At 36.9% G+C, this 16,332-nt stretch overlaps 1 protein-coding gene across 1 annotated transcript in view; it reads left to right on the forward strand.

Annotated features, from left to right (window-relative positions):
- The window catches only part of TENM1 (teneurin transmembrane protein 1), an 817,501-nt gene that overhangs the window by 464,736 nt on the left and 336,433 nt on the right, over window positions 1-16,332 (forward strand). Inside the window, exons 11-12 of the mRNA XM_049767088.1 lie at window positions 855-1,049; window positions 7,101-7,301. Coding sequence (XP_049623045.1) covers window positions 855-1,049; window positions 7,101-7,301 — 396 coding nt within the window. The remainder of the gene's footprint in view (window positions 1-854; window positions 1,050-7,100; window positions 7,302-16,332) is intronic.

Raw genomic sequence — 16,332 nt, forward strand, 5'->3', positions numbered from 1 at the left:
CTAGGAGTAGCCCCTGAGCATCGCCTGGAGTGATTAAAAAAAGAGACAAAAACAAAACAAAACAGGGAGACCTTACCTATGAAGCATCCAATCATAAGTCCAACTATAGACTCTGGGCATACTAAGTTGTCTAACACCAAAGTCTTTCATTGTGGTCCCAGTAAAATTTCTTCACAATCATGGCTATTGCGGCCAGGTTTCTGTAGTTAGAGATCCTGTTTTTTCTATAGATCCAATGTTGAAGTCAGAGTGACACGAAGCATCTTCTGGTTTCATCTCACCATTATGTGGTAAAGCAGGGAACCCTGCCTTGAAAGCAAGTTGTTGCTGTTACCAAGTCATCAGGTTGTCATATGAAACCACTCTAGAGCAAGTTGATGTCAGTGCAGCAGTAGGACCGTCCCTGGTAGAAGTCTGATTCCTGGTGCTGGTGCAGAAAACTGTGCTGGTTTCATAGATGGAGTCCAAGGTTAAGGGGTGAATGGACATTGTTCAATCTTTGGAAGCCTACCCAAGTCACTATGATAAATATTCAGGGTGTAAGGCACCACTGCTATATACAATTTATGTGTACCTATCCCTATTAGATAAAACTTCTTACCACACATAAGATTTTCCCCATTTTAATGTGCTAAGCAAAAAGGAACAATGCCACACTCTCAAATATTTTTACAATTCATTTTTAATCCACTTCTATAAGAGGAAAACTAAATTTATGATCTTATAGTATTATTTAATAAAGAGAGAAAGTATAGTTATTGCCTAACGTATCACATAAGAATCAATGAAGAATTGCTCTTTGTAAACTTTAAATGCATGATGAGAACATTACAAATTCATTTGCTTATCTTCAGATTCATGCCCTGTCCTGTGTGGAGGAAATGGAGAGTATGAGAAAGGACACTGTGTCTGCCGAAATGGCTGGAAAGGGCCTGAATGTGATGTCCCAGAAGAACAATGCATTGACCCAACATGCTTTGGCCATGGTACCTGCATCATGGGAGTCTGTATCTGTGAACTTGGATACAAAGGAGAAATATGCGAAGAAGGTCAGAACCTCATTCCAAACTATAGCTCTTGTGTTTTTTTCTTACTGACATATCCAATTTATTATTTTATAAGTGATTCATGTGACTGGTATTTGTAAACCTTAGGTGTGTTCAACATCTTCTTAGTAGAAGGTTTAGTAGAGGTTTATTGTGTAGGGAGTGGCTGACTCTTCTAAAAATCACTAATATTAACATAAGACTCTGTGAAACGTGCAGAACATTAATAAAAATGGCATTTCCATCTCATTTATAACACTGTTTTATAATTGGATAATTTCCATATTGATGATTTTAGGTGTTAATTCATATGCGTTCATGATTGCAGAGTACATTAGGCCACATCTCTCCTTAAAACACCTAATAAAAATAATCACCTATGCACATTCGAAACCATTTTCATGAATGTTTTCTTTGGGGCTGATTTGTAATTACCATTATTATTATTATTATAACATTATATTATTTATTTTTACAACCTCATGTTGAAACTTGACATCCATGCCTAAGGAAATTTATTTTAAACACTAATGAGATTCAGTACTGTGCCCTTATATTAAAATTCACCCCAAAGGATCCTTTATGCATACATACAGACACATATACACAGAGAGGCATATTGTGAAATAGAAATAGTTTCATAGTTTAACCAAAATTGGAAAATATGTTTAGTAGTCATCAGTTCACTTCACATTCCACAAATAAGACTGATTTCAGAAATAATATTAAACTGTTACCATGGGATATAGTCTCATCACAACTGTTGTTCAGGAAAGAAGATGCAGAAAATACACTATAATTACTTTTTAAAGATGGCTCATTAAAACCATTACACAGCTTTCTAAAGGATTTAATATTTTTCCACTTCATGAGAAGGCAAGAGTTTCACTTTCCACTTCCCATTAGCAATAGTAGAAATTTGGTGTGAAGATTTTATCTGTTCCAGTGAATAGAGTTGGGACTAGACAAGCCACCAGAGTTCAAGAGTTACTTATGTGACTTTCTTTCAGAGTGATCCAGCTGGAGTAATTATATTTAATTTGTAAATTCAAATGTTATATGGAAACATACATTCACCTCAACTGGCTGTCTGTAGCATCTATGATTAACCCAAAAACAGCTAAACTAATTGATTAATAGTAGCCTTCTAATTTAAATTTTGAAAGCCACTAAAAAAGGATTCACCTTAAATTTTGTCAACAAGAACATTTATACAATAATAAAGGTAGTGTCAAAGAATTTTTATCATATCCACTGTTTAAACATTATAAAAACAACAGAAAAATATACGCAAGACAACATAGGCCAGAAGCCTACCAGCTGAACTGGATCTATAGAGAGTTGTTCTTGTTTGCATAGTGGTAATGGTGTATGTTTCACTTTTGTTTATGTGGTCACGCCCCCACGCCTACTTCATGTATTAAGAGTATTTCTTACTGTTATGTTACGTTTTACGTATTCAGAATCTTTATTTTGTATTGTGCCCTTTCCCACATCCCTACAAAGCTCTTTTTTATCCCTTTACTCTCTATCACCCCCCAAACATCTCTAATCTACATTACTCTTTTTAATCAGTAGTGTACAAGCCTTATCACAGACCAAAGCCATGTATTGTGTGTAACAACCCCAAACTGTTTCAAGATACATAAAATGGACACGTATTTCTTTAGAATATTTTGTGTTTTTTCTCTGACAGCTATAATTCTTACTAAATGTTATCTTATATAGTGATGATTCTAACCACTTTTCATCTTCTCTTTTTGAGCTGTTTAACAAGGAATCTTAGAGAAAGAGTCCCCCAGATTAATGCTTATGATTGAACCATAATTGTTCTTATCACCCCCATATGCGCCAAGAACACCACGTGGCATTGCTCCTTTTTTGCATAGGCACATTAAAATGGGAAAATACTATACATATAAATAAGATCCTATCTAATAGAGATTGGTACAGACAAATCTTATAGTGCAAAGGGACCTTACACCCTGAACATTGACATAACGACCTGGCACAGACCTCAGAAGAAAGGGCATTTCCCTGAACCAGGGAAGCCATCCAGGCTGGTCTATAGCATCACCTGGAAGCAATCCTCTACCAAGGAAGACTCTACACTGCTCAGACATTGTCCTGCACAAAAGAGACTTCCATTAACACTGAGAAGACTTAACAACAACAACGACCTGCTTACAGGACAGAGCTCCCTGCGTTGCACTTTGACTGTGAGGTGAAACCATAGGACGCTCCACATCCTGACTTCAATGTTGGATATACAGATTCCAGGATCTTTAATACAGAAGCTTGATACCAACAACAGAGACTGTGTGAAAAATATAAGTGTGTTGGCACTACAGACAATGTCTTGGATTGGACGATCTAGCTTGCCTGGAGCCTAGAGTTGGTCTTGTGCCAGGAACCTTCAGGGGTCGGGTCTTTTTGTATTTAGACCAAGGTTATTTCTTTCCATGTCCCTCATATTTTGGTGGGCCTATGCAAACAACAATTGCCACTCTAACACCATTTTTTCTGTGCTCCTTTGACTCTAATCTTTAAAAAGAACCCACTTAAGATTTGAGGTTAACTTAAGCTAATATGCATGAATATGGAAATGTAAAAAAAATGCTATGCCTATAATGTTTAAGGAGTTATGTAAGTTTTATGGCTTTAGATTGCCTTGTGTGCTGTTAAGAAATATTACAGTGTGTTACAATCTTAAAAAAAATAGAAACATGCCATACAAGAATTTTTATTTTTCTCCTTTCAAATAACTAGGAAATATGGTAATATTGGGCCCGTATTTCTAAGTAGTAGCAGTGCCCTTTCAACTGAACTCGGGTTCTTAGTTCATTAAGTTAGTTCACTTAGTACACTACTAACACACTATGGCTGAACCATAATTATAAACATGTTTGTAACATAGTGCTTAAATAAAGAAATTATTTCATAAAAAATAAAAGAACAGCCTCCTTAATATTTGCTCCCCAAAACCCCTCATTCCATTAGTGTATGCTACCTAGCATCCCCATCAGCTATATGACTTTGTACCTAGAATTTAATTATTGTTAACCACTGATTCATTGCAAGTTTCTTTTAATAATATTACCCATGGGAAACCAAAGTTTTGTTAAATTTTTCTTATATTTTAATCAAGCAAAATGGCCTCCTTCTAAAGTACTTCCTTTCTCCAGATAAAGAGAAAATTCAAAGTCGATGTACCTGATAGCATTTATTTGCTGATTAATGCATTGTACTAAAGACACTGAGATTATGGGCTAATTATAATGGCAATAACACTAATTATAATAATAGTTTGATTTATTATATTTCAAGGTTGTAAGCCACATTCTAAAACAACGCTGGTCCTGCAAATAAAGCCAAGTTTTATATGCCTGCTTCCATTTCTGGAAAAATAATTCAAAGCATACTATATTCAATACCATAATTGTTGAAGATTTATGTCATTATTTTTAATCAAAAATTGTAGTGCAACCATTATATAATTTTTAAATGGGCCAGCATTACTGGCAGAACAGTGTGCAGCTCTTATTTGGTGATGTGTGTTACCATCCTCATTATGGTGAATTATTTTAGCCCTGATTTTTTTTATATGCGAACAGTTTAAATTTGTAAGTCAACCTAGCATGTGCCATGCAGCATTCTCTCAGTTAATAGCAGAGGAAAATTTTCCCCAAAATAAGCAAAATAGGGTGATAGATTTACAGCAGGTAATGAAGGTATGAGTGGATGTAGCTGACCCAGATTTGACTCCCCAGTACTACAAATGTTCCTTCAATCCCTGATGCAAGTGACCCCTAAATACCAGGAGTAATCACTGAGCACAGCCAGTGTGGTCCAAATAGAAAGAAGAGAGAGACAGAAAAGAAAGAAGGCGGAAGGAAGGAAGGAAGGAAGGAAGGAAGGAAGGAAGGAAGGAAGGAAGGAAGGAAGGAAGGAAGAAAGGAAGAAAGGAAGGAAGGAAGGAAGGAAGGAAGGAAGGGAGAGAGGGAGAAAAGAAGGGAGGGAGGGAGGAAGGAAGGAAGGAAGGGAGAGAGGGAGAAAGGAAGGGAGGGAGGGAGAAAGGAAGGAAGGGAGAGAGGGAGGGAGGAAGGGAGGGAGGAAGGAAGGAAGGAAGGAAGGGAGAGAGGGAGGGAGGGAGGGAGGGAGGAAGGAAGGGAGAGAAGGATGGAGGAAGGGAGGAGGAAGGAAGGAAGGGAGAGAGGGAGGAAGAAAGGGAAGGAGGAAGGAAGGAAGGGAGAGAGGGAGGAAGAAAGGGAAGGAGGAAGGAAGGAAGGAAGAGAGAGATGGAGGGAGGAAGGAAGGGAGGGAGGGAAATAGGGAGGGAGGGAAATAGGGAGGGAGGAGGGGAGGGAGGGAGGGAGGGAGGGAAGAAGGGAGGAAGGAAGGAGGGAGGAAGGGATGGAAGAAGGAGGGAGGAAGAGAGGGAGGGAGGAAGGAAGGAAGGAAGGGAGAGAGGGAGGGAGGGAGGAAGAAAGGAAGGAAGAAAGGAAGGGATAGAGGGAGGGAGGAAGGAAAGAAGGAAGGAAGAAGGAAGGGAGAGATGGAGGGAGGAAGGAAGGGAGGGACGGATGGAAGGAGGGAGGAAGGAGGGAGGGAGGGAGAGGGAGGGATGGAGGAAGGAAGGAAGGAAAGGAAGGAAGGAAGGAAAGAAAAGAAAACGAAAGCAGAGGAGGAAGGAAGCAAGGAAAGAAAGGAAGGAAGGAAGCAAGAAGGAAAGGAAGGAGGGTGGGAGAAAGGGAAGGAAGGAGGGAGGGAGGGAGGGAGGGAAGGGACAGAAGAAAAGAAAAAAGAAATAAAAGTAAAGAGAAAAGAAAAAAGAAAAATAATTTAATAGTTTAGTCCTACCTAAATTTCTATTTTGTTGGTGAGTTCTTTTCACCTCTACTTTAAAAGCTATTTTCTAAAAAAGGGAGAAGGGGAAGGAGGAGGAAAGGAGATAATAATCTTATTTAACCAATAGCTAATATTTTGTTAAAATATGTCCAAATATTTCCAAACACACAGTATAAGTAACAAATGGCTTTGGCACTGTGATGTTCTGATCCTTTTTAATTAGTGACTATATAGAAAAATTAAAATGGATAAGTTTTTAATTTGGGTTTAAAACATTCTGTACTGCCATACCTGACAGTACTCAAGACTTGTTCCTGGCTTTGTGATTAGGAGCCACTCCTGGCAGGGCTTAGAAGGCGTTATCAGATACCGGGGATCAAATTCAGGTTGGTTTCATACAAGGCAAGCATCCTGTCTGAGGAACTATCCATCTGGTCCTTTAAAATGATATAGTTTAGTACTTCTAGGGTACTAATAAGAGGTTATAATAACTTGATCTTATTTATTTTTATTTTTTAAATAATATATTTATGCACCATGATTACAAATATGTTTGTAGTTGGGCTTCAGACATAAAAAAACACCCCCTTTCACCAATGCAACCTTCCCACTACCAATGCCTCCTTCCTCCTTCCCAACCTGTGAAGTCTCAGTTACACAATGTTCTAACACCTTTTCCTTCACCAGTGTTCATTTCCCAATAATTTATCCAGTTACCAAGTCATTCTGCACCCCATACCAGCCTGAATCTATGGCAGGTACTTTTCTTCTTTCCATTTTATATATTTTATGCAATAGCAATCATCTCATCCATTACCTTGACTAATCCAAACTTGAAAATATAGATTCATCACGTAAAAGCCATTTCTGAGAGCTATCATTCCTATTTCAGAAAAGATAAGTAATGAAAACAAAAAATACAGCTTTTATCAAAGGCAATAAATTCTTATTATGGATTTAGACTGCTTGGTTACTCAACCATTTATGGGGAGATGATCTACTGTGCTCATAATTTCACACAATGTGTGTGTTGTTTCCTGCTTCTAAGTTATAATAGCTTTATGAAGCTACCATATTTACCAGTTTTGAAAATTCCAGGGATAAACAGAATTTAGAGAGTTACCTTTTGCCTATTTCAGTATCCTAAGTTATACTTGCCACACATGTTAACTTTGAATAATGTCCCATTCTTTGCCACCCCCCCAGAGGACTGCTTAGACCCAATGTGTTCCAGTCATGGCATCTGTGTGAAAGGAGAATGTCACTGTTCAACTGGTTGGGGAGGAGTCAACTGTGAAACACCACTTCCTATATGTCAAGAACAGTGCTCAGGACATGGAACTTTTCTTCTGGATGCCGGAGTGTGCAGCTGTGATCCCAAGTGGACAGGCTCTGACTGCTCAACAGGTACTTTGGCATTGCCTCCTTCTTTTTCTTTTACTGGTTGTCATCTTAAGATGAATTTTATCATTATTTAACTTAATAGATACTAGGAACCTTTAGCTTTTTGCAAGTCCAGGGTTTCTTAAAGATTGTTCCATTTATGATGGCTTTTCACTTGAAAATTGCAACACAGGTGAACACCGTGAGAAACAACACAGATCACTGATCACGATGCAGTTGTTTTGGATGCAGTTTCGGTTGTTGGGACTTCAGAAACATTTTACTGTTGCCATATTTTTCATGACCCCTGAATTCTGTTCCACATACATAGGGGGTGGTGATCCATAGTTTAAAAACTTGGGTTCAAGGATACTGTTGAATTGGATTTTAATATGTCTCAGACAGCAAAGTTTTTTTATAAATATATTATTTAAGTAACATGATTATAGTTGGGTTACAATCACAAACAGAACACCCTCCCCTTCACCAGTGTAACATCCCCCCTCCCATCCCCAGCCTGTATTCAAGACAGTCATTCTACTACAGTTATTTGTTTTTAGGTTCAGTAAATTGTTTTTTTTTTCTTAAAGGATAAGTGTTAAAGAAAAAATAGTAAAGGTTGACAGTGGCAATCGCAGTTGTTTGCATAGGCCCAGAAAAATATGGGGGAAACGGAAAAAAATCCTTGGTCTGATAACAAGAAGGCCTCACCACCAAGGTTTATTGGCATAAGACCAACTCTGGGCTCCAGGCATACCAGTCTGTCCAATCTGAGTCATTCTCTGTGGTCCCGGTGAAACTTTTTCACACTTTAGCTGTTGTTGGTATCAGGTTCCTATATTTAAAGATTCTGGATTCTATGCATTTCTTTCATCAAAGTCAGGCTGATGTGGAGCATCCTCTAGTTTCAGCACACCATTAGATGTGGAGCGATCTGCCTTGCAAGCAGGCTGTTGCTGAGTTATCTGGGTGTTGAGAGCACTCTTTGCAATAAGTCAATGCCAGTGCAGTAGTAGTAGGTCTTCCCTGGTAGAAGTTTGGATCCTGGTAATGTTGTAGACAATTGTGGTTGTTTCCATAGATGGTATCCATTTATCAGGTGTGTATGGGTGATGCCGATTCTTCTGAGGCCTAAGCCAAATCATTATGCCAATGTTCAGGGTATAAGGCCTAACTGCATTACCAAATTTGTGTTCTCATCTCTATTAGATAAGAACTTATTTGCATATGTATTATTTTCCCATTTTAATGTGCCCATGCAAAATAGAAACAACGCCACAAGATATTGTTGGTGCATCTGGGGGCCGACGAATAAGGTCCCACATTCCCAGTAACTTGGTTCAAACATGCATTCTATGCAGAGATATTCTTCTACCCTTCTACCAGTATTGCTTATAAAAACAGACCTCATAGGGGGAAAAAGCAAACAATCAAATAACAAAACCAGTGGACAAAATTGTCATTAAATGAGGATATTCAAAAAGAGTTATAGATGTTAAGGGAATACATCTGAGATATATAAAGGAGATACACGTGTCCCTTTTACGTTTTAGAAATAGTCAAGAGGAGGGTGTTGTTTCTGAGGCACCACTTTGGTCTGATTTTGCCAAGTGAAGAGCACACGGAGCCTTGTCATCCCCGTGTTGCCTGCTGAAGCTTTCCACTCCCTAAGAGGCGTTTGCTTCCTAATTGCTGGAAGACAGAAGTTCACCAGTCCTCTCCCCACCTCCTGCAGGAACAGGGAAGCCAGGGATCTCATTTAAACTGCTCCTTGCTGGAACCCACTTGCTGGGACCCTGAGCAGGTAGCCAGGGATAACCCTGGGGACTTGAAGGAAGGGGAGAGAAGGATATGGGGGGCAGTTGAGGCTGCATCTTCCCCTAAGCTTGGCCAAAAAGCCTACCGTATGGAGCCATGCAGTCTCCGTGTTGCCTGCTGAAGCTTCCGACTCCCCTAGAGGCATTTGCTTCCTATCAGACAGAAAATTTTAATTGCATTTCTCATTGCCATCGATTTATGTTTGAAGATTTGTCCTCATCGATATTCTCCTATATTTACTTTATCTATTATTGTCTGTTATTATCAGTTCTTTGTAGACCATTTAAATTTCTACAATCCCCAAATTTCAAACAATTCTTTATTGGTTCATCTGAGTGTGATAGAAGTTGAAAACTCTACTTAGCTCAAGTACTGAGGTATCCACATATTTCGTATCACTCTATTCACACATTTACATACATATTTACCCAATTAATGTCCCACAATTTTATGTCCTTTTCCTATCACCTCCCAAATTATTTCATAATTATTCCCAGAATTCCCATTGTTTATGAAATTCAAATATTCTCGCCTATTATAAAATGCTCACCTCTAAAGCCAAAGAGAGACTACAGTGGGCAGAGCACTTGATTTGCATACAACTGACTCAGGTGCAAACCTCAGCACCATTTATTGTCCCTCAAACCCTAACAGGAGTAATACTTGAGTGCAGAGCCAGAACTAAGCCCTAAGCACTACAAAGTATGCCTAATTATTTCACCCCAAAGAAGTTCACCGCATATTTCTTTAAATCTCATTATCCAGCTTATCTTCTGTTTCTTGTGGTATAAATTTACTCTCTTTCTTCTAAAGTATACTGCATGTTCTCCTCATTCCAAGAATACCACCTGTTCACACTTTTCCTCATGCTTTTTACTTAGCATTGGATGTTATTACCTCTTCCCCGATGAAATTCAACCCATTCACCTAGACCAACTACACTTTTAGCTACTCTCTAAATCCTTTGCTTATCACATCAGTAACGTTCTCTGAAATTTTATCATGCTTGCTGCAGGAGACTTAGAAAAACATGGCTTTTTCCAAGTGAATTCTAAGTACTGGATAGAATAAAAGTAATAAAATAATATATGAGTTTTATTCTCCTTGAGCTATGTGCTCATGAAGTTAGTAGAATTAAGAAAGTATGTCTACAAAATATTTTCTACAAATTTTATTAAGTTATAAATGATATGTGATAGCAATAATGACAAATATACTGAGAATTTTGAGCCATAAATTAAACTTATGAACTGATAAATATGTATTTCTGTGCTGTAAAGATACACAAAATCCTTCTAAAACAATATATTTTAAGATACTACTACACTGTATGAAATTATGCTGCCATACATAATAATCTGTAAAAAAGAATTGAATTGACAGTTTCATAAAATAATTAAGATGATAAAGATAATCTAATATACCAAAAAGTGAACTTGAAAATCATTCACTTTTACAACTAACAAACATATGTGTATTCTTGTGTATCTATAGATAATCTAATATACCAAAAAGTGAACTTGAAAATCATTCACTTTTACAACTAACAAACATATGTGTATTCTTGTGTATCTATTTAAAACTGGTTCTAAGAAAATGAACAAGAGAACATTATAAAACAAGAGAACAAGAACATTATAAAAGGAGTTTATATTCTAGAGGTAACAACACAATGAACAAGTTAAGAGGAGGTTCATTATGGGGAAGTGACTAGGTAACATAGAACTGAAATAAACAGGATTATATGCAGTAATTTACTTAATGTTAATGAACATATTTCATCATTTTATGTATTTTAAAAATTATCAGATTTAAAATAATAGCAGCAGCAGTAGTAGTAGCAGTAATATGAGAGTAAACATTTATAGAAAAGCATAATCTGTAAAACATTATTACATATTGCATATTACTTACCTAACCTCCTTCCACTTTACAGATATAAGTTAAGGATATGAGCTGGAAAGATAGTGCAGTAGTAGGTAGGTAGGATACTGGCTTTACACATGGTCAGCCTGGGCTCTCTCCCTGGAACCCTATATGGTGTTTAAGCCTACCAGGATGATACCTGAGTACTGAGTTAAGGGTGCATTCTGAGCACTACTAAAACACATATATAAGAAACTGAAAAGCTAAGCATAGATGATAAAAAAACATTAAATCACTTATATCACAGTATCAGAGACAGAATTTGGACTAAACCATTCCACTCCACTATTGTGCATTCATGTCCCCAGCAATTAATTTACCATGTACCAAAATATATCATAATTGTATTATTTCTAGGGCTATCTACTGCAGAGTACAATAGACAAAAATGGGTTATTTATGCTGGCAGAGTCCATATGTCAGGCAAAATCTTGAAAAAATCTTAACACTTGAATTAACACTAGAACGATGATGGTGTAGGTATAACAAGAGAGGAAAGGTCATTCCAAGCATAAGGAATACCTCAAAAATAGTGATATGAATACAAATTATAGTTTTATGTGGCTTTGAAATCATTGAAGTCTGCAAGTGCTTATGATCAGGAGGATAAAAAATTTCAAGAGCTAGAAAGGTGCCAGAAAATTGGGAGTTAAATTTACATGCCATGATAAATAATTTTGATTTCTAGTTAATTATTAAGAAACCATTGAGTCATTCAAAACTCATCACTTAGTGAAAACTATTGCAGATATAAAACAAGATATCTGCAGTCCAGAATGAAGTTTGCATGGAAAATGAGAGAAAAACAAGATCCAGTGATGCGATTTTGAGTAACTGAGGAAAGGGAAACACACTAGCTGAGAGAAAAAGATCATAGGTATGAAGTCTGTTTGAGGCAGAAACATGACATGAGTATAGTTGTGAGCATGACAAATTGACCTACAGAGATCTAGATTTATATGTAAAGAAAGGTTTGATAATAAAGAACCGAATTTACGGGAAAATCTTGAATAAAATGCAAATGTCTGGGATATACTTTTGATCATAAGAATGCATGTTAGGGGCTGGAGAGATTGCACAGCAGTGTTTGCCTTGCAAGTAGCCTACCCAGGACCTAAGGTAGTTGGTTTGAATCCCGGTGTCCCATAGATCCTCCGTGCCTGCCAGGAGCTATTTCTGAGCAGATAGCCAGGAGTAACCCCTGAGCACTGCTGGGTGTGGCCCAAAAACCAAAAAAATGCATGTTATCTTCCAGGAAGTATCATATTTTGGTACCAAAAGACGTAGTTTCCCCCCCCCCCAAAGATATGTCTTATGGAGCTAATGCCACTTGGAGCTGAAGTGTGAGTGCAGGGAGGAAATACAATCATAATAATTCTTAGTGTTACTTTGACTGCTGTTCAGTTAACATGATAGAAATATTATTTTGTTATAGTTATTAAATATTTTAGTACACCATTTGCTTTAGAACATTGTTTTCTTGTTTTCCTCATCTAACTATTATGTGAGTTTATGGTCAGGAGCATTTTATAGGGAGGAAAAAACGGTATATAAAATTAAAAGTGAAAAGGTAAAAGCACTATAGAGCACCAACACTTAATATCTTTACCATGATATTCTTTTTTAAATTAATATCTTTATTTAAACACCTTGATTACAAATATGATTGTAGTTGGGTTTCAGTCATGTAAAGAACATCCCCTTCACCAGTGCAACATTCCCATCACCAATGTCCCAAATCTCCCTCCTCCCCACCCCACCCCCACACGTACTCTAGACAGGCTTTCTGCTTCCCTCGTTCATTCAATTTGTTATGACAATTCTCAATGTAGTTATTTCTCTAACTGAACACATCACTCTGTGCTGGGCTTCATGTCGTGAGCTGAACTTTCCAGCTTTTTTCTTTTTCCTTTTTTTCCAGCTTTCTCTTTTTCCTTTTTTTCCAATTTTCTCTTTTGTCTCTGAGAATTATTGTAAAAGTGTCTTTTATTTTTCTTAAAACCCATAGATGAGTGAGACTATTCTGCATCTATCTCTCTTCCTCTGACTTATTTCACTCAGCATAATAGATTCCATGTACATCCATGTATAGGAAAATTTTATGACTTCATCTCTTCTGACAGCTGCATAATATTCCATTGTGTATATGTACCACAGTTTCTTTAGCCATTCATCTGTTGAAGGGCAACTTGGTTGTTTTCAAAGTCTGGCTACTGTAAACAGTGCTTCAATGACTATAGTTGTGAGGAAGGGATTTTTGTATTGTATTTTTGTATTCCTAGGGTATATTCCTAGGAGTGGTATAGCTGGATCTTATGGGAGTTCAACTTCCAGCTTTTGGAGAAATCTCCATATCACTTTCCACAAAGGTTGGACTAGATGGCATTCTCACCAGCAGTGAATGAGAGTTCCTTTCTCTTCACACCCCCACTAGCACTGCTTGTTCTCATTCTTTGTGATGTGCCCCAATCTCTGTGATGTGAGATGGTACCTCATAGTTGCTTTGATTTGCATCTCCTGATGATTAGTGTTGTGGAGCATTTTTTCATGTGCCTTTTGACCATTTGTATTTCTTCTTTATCAAAGTGTCTGTTCATCTCTTCTTTTCACTTTTTGATGGAGTTAGATATTTTTTTGTACAGTTCTGTCAGTGCCTTGTATATTTTGGATATTATCCCCTTATCTGATGGGTATTGGGTGAATAGTTTCTCCACTCAGTGGGTGGCTCTTGTATCCTGGGAAGTTTTCTTTGAGGTGCAGAAGCTTCTCAGCTTAATATATTCCCATCTGTTTATCTCTGCTTCCACTTGCTTGGAGAGTGCAGTTTCCTCCTTGAAGATGCCTTTAGTCTCAATGTCACGGAGTGTTTTACCTACATGTTGTTCTATATACCTATGGTTTCAGGTCTGACATTAAAACAAAAGTTTGTCTCCTTTGTACATGGAGGAGAAAAGGTATATGAGGGAATAATGTAAGAAATTTAATTTAGTTTCTGCATGTGTATAAAGATTAAATAATTTTGTACACTTTGGTTTTGACATACAGCTATTGGAGATAATTTTTTTTCTTTAAATGAACAAATTTGATTGAGAACCTACTGTGTAGAGTGGGATAAGTGAAGAAGACAAATATTTCTAGTGGAGTTTAATAGTGTGGCAGGGAAAAAATAGAATAAACAACAAATAAAAATTATATTGGTTTTGAAGCAGATTATATTGGGTGCCAGAAAGGTTAAATAACTTTTCCCAAGGCCATAGACCTGGGAAAAATTAAACCTGCAAATAGAAAAATATATTAATTCATTCTATTTCTAACATTCCTTGAAATATGCACTTTCATGTAACAAAAGGATTAAACAAGAAAATAGCTCTCAGGTTAGTTTACTGAATGGAAGAAGTTCAAGGAGAAGAGGGCATCAAATACCAAACACAGGAATAACATATTTTCCCCAGAAATCTGGACCAAAGACAGCCATCCACTCTGAACCCAATAGAAAGGCACGCTGAAAACACCTTTTTTTCCAAAGAAGCAAATGGTTAGATCTGAATGACCCAAACTCTGCAGTCTCTTAGGCAAAAGACATTTTAATAAAACGACTAAATTGAAAAATAAGGGAAGGAAATGCCTGTCAAATCTCCAGTGTCATAGTAGGAATAGTCCTTCTGAGATTTTTAAGCTCCATAAAGGTTGTTCCCATAGAGCATATTTAACCATCAAGATGATCTCGCTGTGCAGAGATTTAATTGAGTGCGCTTAGTACAGGAAGCAATTTAACATCTGATTCTTATAATGGATCATGTCATTTCAAAGGTGGATATGCTCTTTGCCATTGATCATTTTCTTCCTTTAAGCATATGAAGCTTAGCTGTTAGCATGTTCATGGTAATGCTCTTATACAAAGGAGACTTCAGTGAATGGTTTACTGATTATTTTCAGTTTGATTTCTAGGTGCAGTAGTATTGTTAGCAGAACTGAATTGATATGCTTCTTTAACCTGAAAGTCTTATGATACTTCACAAATGTTAGATCATTAGTCTTTCAAAACACCTCAGGAGTAATATAATAGAAGCTTGTTATACATGGTTTAGATTTGGATATACCATGGGTCAAAGCATTCTTCCTAGGCTAGAGAGATTGCAAAAAGGCTGGAACAAAGTATTTGCATGCAGGAAGACCAAATTTAATCCTTGGCAGTATTTAGTCAGGTACCTCCAAATTGAATCATTGTGGTACTTGGACACTAACCAGTATGCTCCCCCAAATCATGGTTCATTAAAATGAAATGCCATTTAATATGATTTTAGTAAATATATTATTAGCCTCTGTTATCAGCATTGTAAAAACAATGATTTCTTTCAAAACTATAGCTTCTTGTTTTACATAGATAGCTCAATGGGATACAGTGGATTATTTGCCCCAAGTTTTTTTCCCTAATACTAAATATTTCTCTCAATACTTTTAGGAGTAACACCTGAGTACTGAGCCAGAATTAACCCCAAGCTCTACAAGATATGAACCCAAACCCCCCAAAATTGTATGGCCACTTCTCAAATAATCTTTGAGAAATTTAATAAAAGTATAATTTAGAGATTTGTTATCATCTCTTTTTGATAACTTTCTCTGAGTCATTCTTGCTGTTTTTGCTTCAAAAATAGCTTGACACCTGAATTCATAGAATGTAAGCATTCAAGTAGAGAGAGCAGCTAAGTCTTGCCCTTTCTAATGTGATCCTCTTTTATTAAACTGTACCTTAAAATTTAATCATCTTCAGTGTTATGTAATATTAGGCCCTGAGGAATTTATGATCATTCAATTAGCAATGACATAAGAAATGAAATGATGTACTATCATCATATATACCATCAAAGCTGGAGAGTCCATAAACTTTCATTATCAGAATATCTATTTATTTTAGGCTATTACATGATATGTGGCCATGTTGTCTATTGGTGACAACTGTGCTGTTGTGTGTCTATTCATAGCACAGTGACCTTGATAAACTCAAATTTTTTTTTATTTTTTCAACGGAGGTAAGATTATGACACTCACCACTAAAATTTCAGGGTTCCCCTTTACAGTATAGAGTGCCCTTTCAGTGATTTAATTTTGATGAACATTGTATGTTTCCTTACTTTTTTCTTTATGTATCACACATATGTGATATGATTTGATATTTGTTTCTCTCCTGTTTATTTTGACAAAAATCCTTCCAGCTCAGCCTAAAGTCAATTAGATTGGCACCTTCAATATCTGTGCAGAGGCGTGAGTTGCAAAGAATTAGATGAATAAACTTATAAAAAGACAGACAGAG

This window comes from Suncus etruscus, chromosome X (assembly GCF_024139225.1).
Source record: "Suncus etruscus isolate mSunEtr1 chromosome X, mSunEtr1.pri.cur, whole genome shotgun sequence".
Lineage (NCBI taxonomy): Eukaryota > Metazoa > Chordata > Mammalia > Eulipotyphla > Soricidae > Suncus > Suncus etruscus.